Below are 17,062 nucleotides of genomic sequence, written 5' to 3' on the forward strand. Positions count from 1 at the left end.
TGGGCTTCTCATGCCCGTAGGCTTCTGTGAAGCCCACCTCAGCATGTGGGGTAGATTCCCCCTCACTGTGGTTCCTCGCTCTCAGTTCCCCTTCCCATCCTGCCTTCTCGCTTTTCCTTGGACTGGCCCCTGTGCTGTTACCTGCAGATGCAGTTTTGGGGGCAGGATTGGGGGCAGGAGGGGAGCTAGCAGCCATCTGTTCTGGTTGCTGGCATTCAGGACTATCTGGGCGTCAGGGAGGGGGAGTCAGACCCAGTCCTGGCGGAGGGCTGGGGGTCTGGTAAGAGCATGACAGGCCCAGGCTGAGTCTGGAAGAGGGACTGGTTTCTGGAAGCATCTGGAGACAAGCCCAGGCTTGGACAAGGAGCCCTGTGTTCACAATGGGAGGAGTCTGCCTGTCTCCTCCTGTCACCTCTCATTCTAATTCCACCTCTCGATTCCAACTTTCTTTGTCTGACTCTCAGTTGCCACAGTCTCTCTTGGTCTGTCTGTCCATTTGCAGGGCCTATGATAGGGCGAAGGACAGTGAACACAAAAGCCTCAAAGGCAGACTTCTGTTATATTCAAAGAAAAACATATGGAGGCTCCTATTTTGGAGTTAACCACGTTTTAGCATTTACCCCTTCTTTTCATCTATTGGGACCCTCACAAAATAGAACCAGCCTCCGTTGGCAAAGTCGCGTCTGTCCCTCAGGTTTCCAGCCCTGGTTGGGGTGTGTTCAGACTTCACGCCCCACCGCCCCACCAGCCGGGGTGCGCTGCCATCTGGGACCAGCAGGGGGAGCCCGCGAACAGGTTGGAGGAGGCGGGATGGAGGCGGGGCCGCGAGGCCGGCTGGGCCAATAAAGGCGGCGGTGCGCGGCAGCTGCTGACTCTGCCCACTGGGCACTAGTGACCCTCTCTTCCGTCCTCTCCGTTCGCCGGTTGATCTCTAGCTCGGACCCGCGCGCCCATGATGCTAGCGCTCCGCTGCGGACCCCGCCTGCTCGGCCTGCTCTCCGGCCCGCGCTCAGCGCACCTGCGCCTCCCGGCGGTTCGCGCTTGCAGCAGCGGCAGCGGCTCCCACGGCTCGTCCTCTTCCTCCGGGAACCCGCTAGTGTACCTGGACGTGGGCGCTGACGGGCAGCCGCTCGGCCGCGTGGTGCTGGAGGTGAGACCACCGAACCGGACCGCTCTGGACTGGGCGTGGGGGACGGTCCCGGAAGAGCCTTGGACCGCAGGCCGGCGCTGTGCCTGGCTCGCTGAGTGACCTTGCTTCCTGCCCCCGGGCTCTGGGCCTCAGTTTCCCCATCTCTTAAGAAGGGGCATCGGACTGATCTCTCCAGTCCTCCCCTTCGGATCTTTGAACTAGTGGAGGCGGGAGGGAAGGCGCGTGTGGAGGAGAAAGCTCAAGGTCAGATCGTAGGCTAGGAGGGTCCGCCCCGCTGGCCGGCCGCGGAGGGGCTCCGAGACTTCACCGGGTGGGCGCCTAGGCCCGAGCTTCGAGGTGGCTGTCAGGGGCTCGGGGGTCGGGGCGGCGGGCCGGCGGGGAGCTCACGTGTTGGCCCTTGCAGAAGGCGGAGCCGGCCTCAGCCCCGCCCCCCGCTATCGGGCTGTCTCGAGAGCTAAGGTGGTTTTGGGCCGCCTCCTCTCCCAGCAGTTCGCGCTGGTCTGGCCGCAGGCTCCAGCCACCAGACAGACGTGGCATAGACCTCTTGGGGTCAGGGCATTGTGCTCAGAGCTCTTTGCCCCAACTCCAACCCCAGTCACCCTCCCAAGGTGACACAGTACCTGCCCCAGCTCTTTGGGCCTTTTTGAAGAACAAAGCAAGAGACCTACATAGTCCAGAAAATAACAGAGGGGAAGCTTGGGTGTAGCCTTCAAGCCCATTTTGAACAAAGGGGTCTTAGTTAAATTTCGGTTTCCTGTTCTGGAAAATGGAGAGCACCCGTTTATTTTAAAGGTTAGACACTAGGGTGGCTCTTGCAGCTGGGAGGCAAGAGGCAGGCTTGGATGGAGCTCCAGCCTTCCCTTTCCCCCACCCTCCTGCCTCTCTCTGAGCCTCAGTTTCCCACCTGCCCACTGGGGAGCTTGGACTGGCTCCCCCCAGGGGCCACCCTCTCTGCGTCTCTGATGCTTTGGGCCCAGCTGAAGCAGCTCTGTCAGTTCTGCCCCCAGAAGAAGGCCAGGGTGGTGTTGTCATCTCTTCTGACAGATTGGGAAATCGAGGCTGCCCCTCCCAACCTGCAATTCAGGAAGCATCTGGCAGAAATGATTGCTTAGGTGGCTTCCAACAGAGGATTGAGAATGACAGGAATGGTGCTTTCCCTCGCTCCTGGACCGTGTAGGGGGTTGGGTCCTTCCTTCACCTGCCTCTGGACTGAGCCTGTCTTCCCTCTCCTTTCCCCGCAGCTGAAGGCAGATGTCGTCCCAAAGACAGCAGGTAAGACGGGACCGGGGCCTTCTGACTCTGGGCCACATGGAAGAGAGAGGGGCATGGTGAGGTGGGTGGGATGGTGAGAGGAGTCAGGGCGGAGACCTATGGCCAGATTGGAGTACACCACCACATGTGCTCAGCTGCTGGGGACCTTGGAGCAGCCTCTGACCCTCTCTGAGCCTCTTGGTGGAGGCTGGACTTACCTGGACTCCCTGCCCCACTGGCCTGGTGCTACTCCTGCCGCAGTGCTCAGATGCTGAGGTCAGGACACAGGGCCACTTGGCCCAGATCACACCGTCAGCAGAGACCCCGGGGCAGGGGTCTTCCCATGTCCGGGGGTGGGTGGGTAGAGAGGGTGCCGGCTGGAACCAGCTGTGGCCCCTGCACTGAGGCCTGGCCCTGCTGACCTGCTTTTTTCCTTCACCACCCACCCAACCCCACCCAGAGAACTTCAGAGCCCTGTGCACCGGGGAGAAGGGCTTCGGGTACAAAGGATCCACTTTCCACAGAGTGATTCCGTCCTTCATGTGCCAGGTATGGTGGGCCTCTTCCTGCCTCGCCTTCTTCTCTGTAAGTAGCATACTGACGGGGCGACCTTGGAGAATGTCACGGGGACTAGCCAGTGTGCTTGTGCCCGGAGAGTACTGGAAGGAGGGCAGCCGCGGCCATTCGCTCAGCCTGTCCTCTCCTTCTGAGAGTCTGGAGCTTGTCCTGGCAGCCATAGTGCCTTCCCTGCCCCAGGAGCTAAGCAACAGGACAAGCAGCAGGTCGGCCCTGCCTGGCAGTGCCGGGAGAGTGGAGCGGCGGAGGGAGAATGGCATCGGGGTGTGGGTGTGCTGGGGGCTTTGGAGTAATAGCGTATTCGGTCTCTGCCCACAGCCCCCAGTGTGTCCCACCAAGCACTCGCATAGGAGATAAGGAGGAAGGGGAGGAGGGAGGCCAGGCACAGACAAGAACACACAGGTCCAGACTTGGAGCCTCTCTCCAGCCTAGGGCGCCTTTCTCGGTTAAATGCATTTGCTCTTTAGTCATGTGTTCGGCCTCTTTTCAGAAGCATTAGCTTTGCTGTGTTAGAAGTGTTGTGGGTAGGTGTGGCAGGTGAGAATTTCCGCTGGTGCCAGGGCCTGAGCCATGCTAAGGGTTGTCCTGTGTTAGGTCAGACCCTGCTAAGACAGGGGCTTATGTCTGGGGCCAGCAGGCCTAGAGGCAGGGGCATGGCTGTCATGACCTCTTTGAAGTCCTGTCAGCTGGGATTTCTGCCCCCCAGTTCCCTCTGCCCTGACCTGGTGGCTGTCGTCACATCATGGTGAGTGGCATGGCTTGGGGCTGGGCCTGCTGACATGTTGAACATGAGGAATGCAGCGATTGGCGGGGGTTGTGGTTGTGGGACAGGCCTGGCCACAGCCCATGGCTCTCAGCTGCAGAGGCCCCCAGCTCTGCCTGAGGCTGTAGACTGAGCAGGAGCTGAAGTGGATGTCCAAGCTGGGCTAGGGTCTTCCTCTCACCACAGCAGGCAAGGGCAGGGACTCCAAAGCTGGCGGGCTCTTGGAAGCACGGGATGGTGGGACCGGGCACCGGGAGGCCCGGTCCTCTCTGGGGACACCTTATTGGCATTTGTGAATGCTTCAAAAGCAGGGCTGGTCAGGTCATCCCTCTCACCCGAGGAGGTCATCTCAGGAAAACAGCAATATGATGGTGGCTGGGGGCTGGGCTGGCAGACCCTGGGCTCTTCTGTCTGTGGCTCCTTGTGGCAGCCTCGGGCAAGCTTTGAGGAAGACCACTGGCCCTGGGTGGACTTTGTCCTGGGCCGGGTGAAAAGGAGATGCTGGGACAGGAACGGGGGCTCAGTGGAGGGACCTGGCTCTGTGCCAGCTACCCACAGACCACACTGGGGAGCAAGGACTCCTGGCCTCCTCCTTGTTTACCCTCCAAGAGTTGTGGGTAGAAAATTCTAGGTCACTTAAGAAGCAGCTCCAAATGGCCGAGAATTTTTAAGGATCATTTAAAATCTCACTCAGACAAAAATGAATCATTCGGAAACCAGGGTAGTTATTGGGGCAGAAAGTATGAAATCTTTATTTTGTTGCTGCTTATGCTCCTTAGCATTATATTAACCCTTCTATCATCGGGTATTTTCTGACCCCTTTGCCTGAGGGCTCCCCGCTGGGTGGGCTCTGTGTGGGCTGGGGGCTGTGTCGAAGCATGGGAATGGCACCCCTCTGCCAGCTCTAGTGGCGACACTCAGCCAGCGCTCCGTGTTCGCAGGCCGGTGACTTCACCAACCACAACGGCACAGGGGGAAAGTCCATCTATGGAAGCCGCTTCCCTGACGAGAACTTCAAACTGAAGCACGAGGGGCCGGGTGAGTAAGGCTGTCAGTCCCCACCTGGGTATGTGCCCTGAGCTGTGAGCCTGGTGCTGCCACCCCAGCAGGCCTGGAGGCTGCAACCTGATGGCTCCACATCCAGGGCACACGTTCCTTCCTTCAGTGTGAAGGGTGGGCTTGTTGGATTGTCTCAGAGGCTTTTTCATCCTGAGCGCTCAGTTTCAAAAACAAACCTTTCTTTGACCACCGTTCTTTGAGAGCTGTTAAGCAAAGCCCTAGCTTTGTGTTACCTTTAGGACCCAATGTGCGATGTGGAAAAAGCTAGAGTTCAGGACTTGAGGTCCCGCCCCTGCTCTACCACTGAGAGCTCCCAGGAGGCCCTTCCCTCCTGTGTCATCAAGGCGGACAGGCCCTGGGTGGCTGTGTGCTCTGGGCTTGGCTCTCTCTTCTGAGCCCCAAGTATCTTCAGCCTCAAGTATCCTTCCTGTGCTTTGCGTCATCCATGCTGGAACAGCGCCCAGGTGAGATGCCTCCTGGGCAGCCTGGTCACCCCACTTGTTTCTGCAGGCGTCCTGTCCATGGCCAACGCGGGCCCCAACACCAACGGCTCCCAGTTCTTCATTTGCACCATAAAGACAGACTGGTGAGTTGCTGGCTCCTGGTCCAGGTCCTCTGGTAGCAGGGGTGGCCTTGAGCTGGAGGGGGAGGATAGTCTGAGGCCAAACTCTCTGCTCTGGGGCAGTAGCCCTCACCCGGCTGAGTGTGTAAGAGGAGAAAGTCCCCGAAAGGGTTGAGGAAGAATTTGGGCTATTTTGCAACTCTGTCTTTTATCAGGCTTCCCATTGTTGCTGTAGCTGGAATTTCTCAGTGCTCTGAGCATGCACATGCGCAACACACGTACACACAGGAAAGAATTCTTTTACCAAATGCATTGGGGAGATGCTGCAGAACTTATCAGGCCTCAGGATGGCCTGTGGCAGAAGCTTGCTCACTTGGTTTAACCTGCCATTTCCCAGCTTATTTAACCCTGGGCTGCACCTTGGGAAATGCTGCAGTAGACAGCATTTGGATATCACACCGGATTTCTCATCAGGCGTTAGCACCAGCCTGTGGCAGCCACCAGCGCCCCCGGACCCTCTTTCCCATTGCCCTTGTATTTTAGGGATGTCGTCCCAGGTCAGTTTCCCACTACCTAATCAGTTTTCTCTACCCAGAGTCCCCTGTGTCCTCACCCTGAGGCATCTCAGCAGGGTGAGGGGACAACAGCTGGCCTGGAGCTAAGACTTAATAAAGCCCATTTCCCAGGACTTTAGGGAGACCCAGGTGGTGGTGGATACTAGTGGTCTGTAGCCTCTGAGCCAGAAGGGACACGGATGTTGGAGTGGGCAGGTTATTGCTGGCCCCGCCTCCCCTCCTTCCATGAAAACCCTTAGTGGATCCCAAAGGGTAACCAGTCTTGGTTGGTGGCCCTGAACTGAGCTGCCTTTTAGATTTTCAGGACTTTCTCAGACTGAGAGCTGCTTGGGACTCGAGTAGGTTCACCATACATATCATCTTGGCTCTCACCCCAGAATTCCTGACTGTTAAGGCAGTTCTATAAGGGCCTTCCCTGGTGCTCCAGTGGTTAAGAGTCCACCTTCTGATGCAGGGGGTACAGGTTTGATCCCTGGTCAGGGAGTTCATATCCCACATGCCTCGTGTCCAAAAAAACCCACAAAAAACATAAATAAACCCCAGAAACAATATTGTAACAAATTCAATAAAGACTTCAAAAATGGTCCACATAAAAAAAAAAAACAAAAAACTTAAAATGATTCCATTTTACACAGACTTATTTCTTCAGAATAGTTCAATATCCCATCATCTCCCTGTGCAGGATGAGAACAATTCACCCTTTGTAGGTGAGGTTCCCAGGATTCAGGTTGAGTGGCCTGGCCTAAGGTCACACAGCAGGTGAGGCAGAACACAGCCTGGGAGGGAGCCACGCTCTGGTGCATGCTGGGGGCTCAGCAAGGCTCCACACGGGACCTGTGAGGGGCTGGGCCAGCTTTTCGGTCTGAGCTCCTTTCAGAACTGCTGTTTTCAGTAAATAGTTCCATGACCTAGGGACTGTGACCCCGGGGGACATTGCAGCACTCTCATTTCTGCTTACCTGGCTCACCTCTCCTCCCAGGCTGGATGGCAAACATGTTGTGTTTGGCCATGTGAAAGAGGGCATGGACGTCGTGAAGAAAATAGAATCTTTCGGCTCCAAGAGTGGGAAGACGTCCAAGAAGATCGTCATCACAGACTGCGGCCAGTTGAGCTGACCCTGTGTGCTTCCAGGAGGCCTCTCAGGAATGTCAGACCCCACAGGGCCCACCGGGCAGCTTCCCCAGTGTCCTCCCTTCCCCAGTGCCCCGTTCCTGGACACCCATCGTGGACACAGTATCACCGCTCCTTGTAGGCATCGCCTGTGACCACCCGGCTCAAGTTCACCTGCGCCTCGGGCACAGATGATGGGTTAGCTTTGAAGGCGGTTTCTGCCTTTTCTTTGACCACAGGGGAAAGCCAGTTGCTGTAAAGCGCTGTCATATCTGTTTAATATTGTCTTTCTGATTGGAATAATTTCACTTGACTCCCTGGAGCTGAAGCTGTGACACTAACTACTCCAGGCTGTGGTGTGACCTGAGTTGGTGGCACAGGCCACAGACCTACAGAGCTTGGCCTTTGGAGCACACTCCAGGCCTTTGTGATGGTCCCGCAGCCGAGGCCTTTAATCCCAGCCACTGTGAATCCCGTTGGTCTGCTGCTCTTGTATTTGGGGAGAGCCCGTGGGGGTGGAAGCAGCTGAACCGGGGGACAGACCCACTGCAAGCTGTGCCTTGTCAATGTGAATTCCCAGGTTGAAAATAGCAATAACCTGTAAGTGCTATGTGCTCTGGAAGGAAGTCAAAGTGTATTTTCCTGGTGGGCTTTGATTTGTTTTTCTTGTGTGTTTAATAAATTAAAGCTATTGATTATGTACACAATATACTTTTGGAAAATTTCTTTATGTTCACCTTAAATGTGAAAATAAATCCTATTTTCTATAAAAGACTGTCTGGTGTCCATGCCTTTAGCAAGCACTGTCTGTAACACAAGTGTCTGGAGCCAGCGTTTATTGTTAAGTGCCGTCACTCCGTGCTCTGAGCAGGGCCTTTACGTGAACTTGTGTCCACCAGCAACCTCTGAGGGCATTCTTGTCATCCTGTTCAACAGGAGAGGAAACAGGCTCAGACTGTCAGCACCCACAGCCCACCCGAGAGCCCTGGTGTGCCTCTGGCTGACTGAGCCTCAGTTTTGCTCAGCAGAGTAATGGGATAACAGTGCCCAGCACACAGGTGGTGAAGGTTGAACATGATCTGTGGAAAGTGCACAGCACGGGCCCTGGCATGTGGTCTGGAGGGGCAAGGGCGCCATTTCTGGTGTGTCTGGGTCTTAGAAAAGAAGGAGCTCTGATTATGTCAGACTAGATGTGGACTTTATTTCCCTCTGTGCCATTTAAATTTGGGGTTAAATGACAGGTGTTTCTAAATGCACATGGAGGGCAGATTGAGGGGTGGGAGGAGAGTAAGAACTTCCTTAAACAGCCAAGGGAGGACAGTCTGAATAATATAAGAATCACAAGATGATTGGCATTACCTCACCTTGGAGTTCCCTGAGTGTGGTGGTGTGTGGTCTCAGGTCCTTGTAGTCATTCTCAGCTCACTGTGGCTGGACTTTCTATAGTGGCTCAGCGGCAAATAATCCTCCTGGCAATGCAGGAGACTTGGGTTCAATTCCTGGGCTGGGAAAATCCTCTGCAGAAGGAAATGGCAACCCATTCCAGTATTCTTGCTAGGATAATCGCATGGACAGAGGAGCCTGGTGGGCATGACTTAGCAACTAAAAGCAAAAAATAAGTAGAGGATTTGGGTCATTAGCGTCATGGAGAGTTTCTATGAAGTCAGTTCAGCTACATGGGTTGGGAACTCGGCTCACCTAGTAGTTCTCAAACAACTCTCAAAGAGCCTTGAAGTGTCTTCTGACATGAGCACGGGCCCCTGAACCTCCCTTCAATCGCTCAGTTGCTAAGTCGTGTCCGACTCTGCAACCCCATCGACTGCAGCACGCCGAGCTTCCCTGTCCTTCACTATCTCCTGGAGTTTACTCAAACTCATGTCCATTGAGTTGGTGATACCATCCAACCATTTCATCCTCTGTCAACCCCTTCTCCTCCTGCCCTCAATCTTTCCCAGCATCAGGGTCTTATCCAATGAGGGGGCTCTTCACATCAGGTGGTCTTTCAACCATAGATACCCTCTTATGTTTTCTAAAAGGGATTTCATTTGAAGTGTGGGGTCTTGAGCCAAGTATCAATAACGGTTATTGGTCAGTCCATCCAGCGTTTTACAGTTGGGTAAACTGAGGCTGCCAGAGTGGTCATGGTTGCCAAGGTGACTTCCGGAGTCAGTTGGCAGAGCAGGGGCTAGAATCCCGGACCTGACAGACCAGAGGGCTCTCCGTGGGAGGCGTTTCCACAGACTCCTTTGTCTTCAGATCACACACATTCAGAGCTCTTTGAATTTCTTAGGTCAAAGCCATGGTTTTGGTCCCTGTGGTTTCCTCTTGACCTCTGGGGATTCTGGGAGGAGGCAGTGGTGCTGTTGACAAATGTGAGGGCCACCTCCTTGAGGTGTGACCACTGGACCCCTGATGACTCCTGAGGACTCGCAGGGTCACAGAGCCTGTGGGGCGTGTGTTCAGTTCACAGAGCATTTCCCTTTTGACGAGGAGGAAGCGTGTGTGTGTGTGTGTGTGTGTGTGTGCGTGTGTGTGCGTGTGCGTGCCTCCCATGCAGAGGAGTCTGGTGTGGTGGAGGGGAACAAAGTATTCAGGAATTTCCTAAAAACAGATTTCCCAAAGGTGGGACTATTCCCTATATTTCTTTTCCTAGAACTCTTGCACGAGGGCCCGAATTGGTCTTACTATACAAAGCAGAGCCTACGCAACAGACAAATTAGGATACTGACTTGTTGCTGACGCACAGCGCCGAATGCATGAAAGAAACGGTGAGTCATACACGTGCTCGCACAGATGGACTCATATGCGGATGTCATGTAAACACAACGTGTTTAAATACCTGAAATAGCAGTTTTCTGAGACAACACAGGAGAGCTTTTCAAACTGACTTCATTGAACCTTCAAACCATGAAATTTTTGTACCTTGTTTTACATCCCTGGATATGTTCCAGTGCCTCCTGGCTTATAGTCTATGGGAACTTGAATAGAATTAGTATTCTGCTGTTGTGTGAAAATTGTATAAATCTTACTTATGTTGAATTGGTTCATAGTGCTTTTCAGGTCTACTATTTCCTCCTACTTTCTATTTATTCTATTAATTTTTGAGAGTTTTATATTGAAACTCCAACTAAAAAAGTCTTAATTTATCTACTTAAAAATATTGTAATATATAGTGGAACTATATGTAACTTTGTAGTCTCCAAGTGTCCTGTAAATATGTTATAATGCTTTCATAATTTAAAAACTAAAAAAAATTATAAAATCTAAAAAAAAATGACTTCATTGAGGTATAATTTACCTGCAGTAAAATTCACACATTTTAAATGTACAGATCAATGACTTGACAAATTCATACACTGAGTAATCGCCACCAAATTAAATTAAAGAACATATCTCCATGAAGAGATGGAAAGCTTCCATCTCTCCAGAAAGCTACCTCTGTGCCTGCTCCCAGGAACCCAGTGATTCTGTCTCTGTGGATACATTTTACCTGTTCTAGAACTTGGTGGAAACAGAATCCTACAAGATTTGCTTTTTGTGTCTGACTTCTTTCGAGTAGCAAGTATAAGGATGTGGGAGAATTTAACACACTGCTGGGCTTTATAGAATGTTGCTCCATGAAAAGGAATGTCAGTCAGTGCTCCCAAGGTCTGGTAAGGTCTAAAGCGATGCTTCTCCTAGGAATCATGCGGTGCTGGGAATGCATGCAGATTCCCAGGCCATGGCTGAGACCTGTGGAATACCAGTCTCTGAGGGTGGAATCTAGGTCTCTGAATTTTCAGATAACAATTCAACTAAAGTTTGAGAATTTGAGTGTAGGCGAGAGGGGGCAAGACTGAAAAGGGAGGCCACCAGACCACTAGAGTCACGGCTGACTTGTGAGACATTATTCACTGCGTGTCCTGGGAAGCTGGGATAAGACCCTCCGCCTGTGAAAGATGCTTCGCTTGAGTTTCCAGGTGGACACTCTTGGGTGATGGGTTGGTCAGCCTGTTCAGCCAAGCTTTGTGGGGACTGTTGGCTTGGGTAGGCCCAGAGAGGAGAAAATTTCTCAGTGAACAGCTTCTGGAGGCCACGAGTCAGATCTGTGTCTGAGGTCCACTGGAATAGGTTGAATAGAGAAAGTCTTGGTTCCATGCTGAGTGTTCTGATGGCTCCATATATCTGCGAATATACTGGAAAAAACATTGAATTATACACTTCAGGTGGATGAATTGTATGACATGTGAACAATATCACAATAAATCTGCTTAAAAATATGTGATGTAAAGTCTCAGAATTCTTTGGGTGTGCAAGCTGTTTCTCTGAAGTCCTGTCCCTCTGGAAAATGCTGAGATTTGACCTGGTGATGGAAGTCTTGGTTGGTCTTGGGTATTACCTTTCAAAGCACCCATCCATGGTGAAGTCTGTTCTCAGACTCAGAAGGGTGGGCTACTTGCACAGGCAAGGGAGGAATGGAGTGGCTGGAGGGTTCAAGTTGTTAGTTTCATTTGGGCCCAAACAGATGTCCCCATCACAAACTTCAGGATCCGGTTCCTTTCCACTGATGCCCTTCACATGAAAGCCTTAGCGAGACTGTGAATTCAAACGATACTGTAATTCAACTGATTACACAGTTAAACTTTTGTTTGAGTGATGTCAGTCCATTTGTATAAGAAATGAAAGATGTTTTCGAGTTGTCATGGAAGCTTTCTGGTTCTCAGACCTTAACATAAGCCGAGAATTAAAGGACATGTTTGTCATTTTCTTTTGGTAAACAATCAAGCGTGCTCAAAATAACTCTCCCCACAGTGTCGTCCTTATGGTCATGGATACTGCCATGACCGTCATGTGTGCAGCCGGCTTCCCGAGGCATGTGCTTCTCTCGTCACTTAACCGCAGGTGACAGCACTGTGGTGTCACTGCATGCCATGCATCACCATCATTCCACTTCCTATTGTTCAGCCATGCCTTCAAGCCCAAGGGCACAGCGAAACAAATGTCTAAATACCATCTTTGTAGGGTTATCTCCTAGGATCAGGCCAGTGTCAATGCATTGGTCAGGATCCAGACAGAATATAGAAACAACACAGTGATTCTAACACGGAAAGTTTAATATGAAAAATTGTTAACCACACATGGGTTTACCTAACAAAGTGTCTCTCTAGTGCCCTCTGCTGATAGTGTGTGTGTGTGTGTGTGTGTGTGTGTGTGTTGCTCAGTCATGTTCTACTCTTTCCCACCCTATGGACTGTAGCCCTCCAGGCTCCTCAGTCCCATGAGATTCTCCAGGCAAGAATACTGGAATGAGTTGCCATTTCCTTCTCTAGGATATCTTCCCGACCCAGGATAGAACCCGGGTCTCTTGCATTGCAGGCAGATTCTTTAATGTCTGAGCCACCAGGGGAGCCCCTCTACTAATAAAGGCTAATATAATTTCAGGTGGCAAGAAACAATGGTCACTGTGTCACAAACAGGGTATTGAAAGGAAGATTTCGAGTTAAAAGACAAGGAGCTTGTAAGTGGTGGCATTGCTTTCTTATCCAATCTGACAAACTCTGCCATTCAATTAAAAGTTTAGGCCACTTATATTCAACTTATCAATATATAAATTGACCTCCTTTCTATTTATTTTATCTTTGTCCCATCTGGTTTTTGTCCCCTCCTTGCCTTCTTTTGCATTGAGTTTTGCCTCCCAAATGATTTCATTCTACCTCCACTATTGACGGATTAGACTTAGTTCTTCATTTTGTATTTTCAGTGGTTTCTCTAGGATTTAGAATATGTAGCTTAATTTATCACAGATTACCTGTAAATAATATTGTGTAAGAATTACACATATGTAATTCTTACATATGTGTAAGAATTGCTAGCCTTAATGGCAACTTCATGTTTAAGATTTTGAGGAACATCAAACTGTTTTCTAGAGTGGCTAGAAAATTTTATATTCTCACAAGCAATGCATAAGCGTTTTGATTTCTCCATGGCCTCACCAGCGCTTCTTATTATTCATCTTTCTGAGTCTTGATGTCAAAGTAGTATTTCACTTAGGTTTTGATTTTCATACCCCAATGACGAATGAGGTTGAGCATCTTCTCATGGGTTTATGGACCCTTTGGACATCTTCTTTGAAGAAATGTCTATTCAGATATTTGTTGATTTTTAAGTTGGATTATTTGTCTTTTTATCATTGAGTTGTAAGAGCTCTTTATTTATTTTAGATAAAAGTCCTGACCCTAGATCCTCCTACTGTACCAAACAGAAAGGTAATTAAGAAAAAAAAAATTGACTTTTAAAAACAAGAACACCCATGTTGTTCAATAGGGAGTTGATAAATACATTACCTAATAAAAGAGTGCAATCAGCTGTTAGTCAAACGAAACAGATTTCTGTGCTAGCAGGGAATGGTGATGATGAGAACAAGGCAGGTTATGGAACAGCATGTCGAGTACAACCTGGTGTGTGTGTGTGTGTGTGTGTGTGTGTACATTACAGATACAAATATTTTTACAAGCAAAAAGTCTAGGGAAGGTTAGGGCCAAACTCGACAGTGGTGTCTCTGGAGGAAATTGGGCTGCTAAGAATTTTCACATCTTCCTATTTTTGTATTCTTTCCATTTCACATTGTGTATGTATTATTTTTATAATCAAGAAGGAAAACTCAGATATTACCACTTGACAGTTTTACTCAAGCAAAGTTGCATGAGGCCTGGGTAGTACTGTGCTGGAGTGGTCAGGACTCATCTGGGTTTGAGAGCAAAAAGATAAATCTCCTTTAGTCCCCCTGTGAAGGCTTGCAGCCTGCAGGGAGCCGCAGTTCTCAGACTTAACCACCAGGAGGCACCAGGGGACCAGCAGATTCCTGCAAGAGGAAAGGGGGCGAATTTTGAGCTGCCAGGGATATTGGGGGAGAGAGATCTGGGCCAAACTGTTTGAAGCAGTCTCCACTGTCGGGTCGGGATGGGTCAGGTTTCCAGAGAGAGGAAGACCAGTTATGTGCTCGGCAAAGTCACTTGCTGCAGCGCAAGAGGGAAACTCAGGCAGAAGCCCAGTCAGAGCGGAACAGGGTGTGGGTGTCTGGGGAGGGTGCGGGGAGGGTCTACAGTCCAAGGACCAGACAGACTCACATCCTGTCCTGGGGCAAAGCCTCATCTGCCGCCTGGTTGGTATACAATTTTCAGAAGGCCTGGCTCAAGGTGCTGAGAGGTGTAATAGGAGGCAAAAGACAGAGAGGGAATCATGAGTGGGGGGAGGATGGCATTTCAAGGGCAGCACAGGCCCAGGGGACTGTCACCCCTCCGTGACTGGCGCAGTAGCTAAAAAACGCTCAAGCATGTCCCAGGTGTTTAATCATGACAATGACCCTCAGCTGGTGGACAGGCAGTCTCATTTCCATTTTACAAGAGAGGAACCTGGGGTTTGGGGTGGGGGAGGCTCGGCTCAGGACGACAGCTGATGAATAGTGAAGCTGCAGTTCTGCATCTAGTCCGTTTGACCCCAGAGTCCTTGCCAGGATGAACTGAGGGGGTGCTGAAATGGAGGTCACAGCAGATACCACAATCCCAGACATACAAGGCAGGATTGGATCCCAAATTGCCCCACAGGCTGCAGTAGCTGGGTGCAGAGGGGCGGCGGGGGCTGGGCCCTGACCTCTGGGGGTGACCAGAGGAGAGGGTGGGTGTTGAGCAGGTAGGAGAGGAGGATGCTACTCAGCTCCCAGCATGGAGGGCTTGGCGTGGACCTTCACTTCCAGGACCAAGAGGGAGCATGTGGATGGGGAATGGGCATGAAGACAGGGCTCCAGTGGTGGGAGGGCTGAGGAGAGGGGGTAGGGGAGGGCCAGAATGGGTGATCGTGCAAGGAGAGAAGGCACAGGTGCTGGCCTAGCTCTCCTGGAGGTAGTGGAGGTAGCAGCAGGGCTCCCTTGCAACTGGGAAAGAGGCCCCCAGGGAGGTTTTCAAGAGGGTTGGAAGGGGGTGGAGACCTCCTGGGGGTTTGTGTTCTGTGTTGAGTGGCTTGGCTTCAGTTCTAGCTTCTGCCCAGGTTTGCAGTAACCACTGCAGCAGCTGCACTAGCTGTTTATTGGCTCCGGACTACCACAGGAAGGCTGACAGGCTCGGCTGGGCAGGTGTGAGGGGCCCAGAGACCTGGGGGCTGAGGCAGGCCGGCCCCATGCCTGGCTGTCTTGGGTGGTGGCACAGCTGCCAGAGGCAGGGACTAAACCCTGGACCTGACATACCCCTGGTGCTGAGAGATGGGAAGGGGGTCTGGGAAGGGGCACAGGCAGAGGTTCTGCTGTCATCAGCCGTATGATCTTGGACAAGTCGTCAACCTCTCTGGACCTTGGCTTCTTCTTCTGTGAACGGGGCTCATTGTAGCACCCAGCTCACAGAGTTGTCGCAAAGACCGAGACTGAGATGCACGTGCCGATCACGCAGCCCAGCAGCTGGCACTGGATGTTGGGCAGACCTCACTCATTCATTCCACACTTAACCCCGGGGTGAGCCAGGTCACACCAGCACTGCGGCTACACAGGCTGTGGGGGGGATGGTGCTGAATGAGGGCAGGGACAGGTGTGGAGGCCCTGCCCCCACGATGCCCGCGCACCTCCTTGGTCCAGCTGCCCTGAGCTCATCTCCCGCCCAGGAGTGGAACATGAAGCAGAGACTGCAGGGCAGTGGGTCTCCAGGGTCCCGGACCCTCACTAGGACAGGCTCACCATTTTGTCAGTCTCGCTTCAGCAACCCCCATCTATATTCTGGATTGTTTGAGAACAAAGCCAAAGCCTGGGCACCGCCTCGCTTCACCTTCAACACGCGTGTCTAACAGATGAGGTCACTTTTTGCACAACCCTCATCACAGGCCCACTTTTCACACGACCCACTTTTCACAGGGCCCTCATCACGCCTGGCAAGCCGAGACTTCGCCCCACTGTTCTCGATCCGAGGACAGGCTGTGGTCAGTGTGTTGGACCCCTGTTTGGGGCTTGACTTCTCTCACCCACTGGATGGTTCCAGAGACCCCTGGCTCATGGCAGGGAGGTACAGCCTGTGGGGAAGGTGGCAGAGTCACATGAAGTCCATGGCCCTCTGGGCGGGAGTTTCTTCCTCTCTAAAAGTGACCCTTGGCTAACAGGAGTCAGGGAGAGGGGCTGCCCTCGGGGCTCCCTACCCCCTCAGTACTCCCAACGGGCTGCAGCCGTGCATGTTTGTGGTATGTGTGTGTAAATGTGTCTGAGAGTGTGTGAGTGCACGTGTGTCCGTGTGTGGATATGTGTTAGTGCAAGCAAGTGCAAAGAGGTATGTGAATGTGTGTGTGTGTGAGAGAGATGGGGAACCACGAACCCAAGCCTCTAACCATTCTGCAGAAGTGTGGAGAGGTGTGAGGAGGGGCCTTTGTGCCCAAGGACAGGCTGTTCCTGGCTCCAGCCAGAGTTCCAAGAACACCCAAAAGCCTGCCTCCGGCTGCGGGAGCGCTTCCCCAGTCATCACCACCTCCATGTCAGCTTCTCTTGCCCTGTCTCCCCTCCCAACACCATGTGGGAGGCAGGCCAGGGAGCAGCTGGGGTGGCCTTTGGATGCCCGACCTTAGGTTGTGGGGAGCTGGGGTCCAGCTGTCTGGGAGTAGGCAGGACCTGACTCCCCACCCAGGTCATCACGGGGCCCAGCCCTGGCTCACCCCTAGTCATTTGCTGAAGGCCTGAGCAGGCTGGTGGAAAGGCACTTGGAGTCTCTGGCTGGAATCAGAAAAAGCACACGGCGTGGAGATGGAAGGACCCGTCTGCCAGTATGGGACATCGGGGCCATCCCTAGGCCTCAGTTTCCCCACCTGCCATAGTGTTCTCTGCCCTGGCTCCTGCCTTGACCGTTAGGAGCACATATGAGCCCCGAGCGACAGGAGAGACGTGTGCCTGTGGCCAGGGCCCAGGGCAGAAGCCACATGGCAGCGGGAGCCAGTGAGAGGAGGTACACTCGGCACAGAGCACCCTCTGCAGCCTGCGGTCAGTCCCGCGTGCCCCAGCTCATAGATAAGGACAC

General features: G+C 52.3%; 1 protein-coding gene across 1 annotated transcript; it reads left to right on the forward strand.

Annotated features, from left to right (window-relative positions):
- The first annotated feature begins 857 nt into the window (after window positions 1–857).
- PPIF (peptidylprolyl isomerase F) lies at window positions 858–7,818 on the forward strand. The gene is made up of 6 exons (XM_019954181.2): window positions 858–1,150; window positions 2,392–2,422; window positions 2,862–2,950; window positions 4,682–4,778; window positions 5,310–5,385; window positions 6,916–7,818. Exons 1-6 carry the CDS (start codon window positions 953–955, stop codon window positions 7,049–7,051), a joined length of 627 nt encoding a protein of 208 aa, XP_019809740.1. The 5' UTR covers window positions 858–952; the 3' UTR covers window positions 7,052–7,818.
- The last annotated feature ends 9,244 nt before the right edge of the window (window positions 7,819–17,062 follow it).

The sequence above is a fragment of the Bos indicus genome, chromosome 28 (assembly GCF_029378745.1).
Source record: "Bos indicus isolate NIAB-ARS_2022 breed Sahiwal x Tharparkar chromosome 28, NIAB-ARS_B.indTharparkar_mat_pri_1.0, whole genome shotgun sequence".
Lineage (NCBI taxonomy): Eukaryota > Metazoa > Chordata > Mammalia > Artiodactyla > Bovidae > Bos > Bos indicus.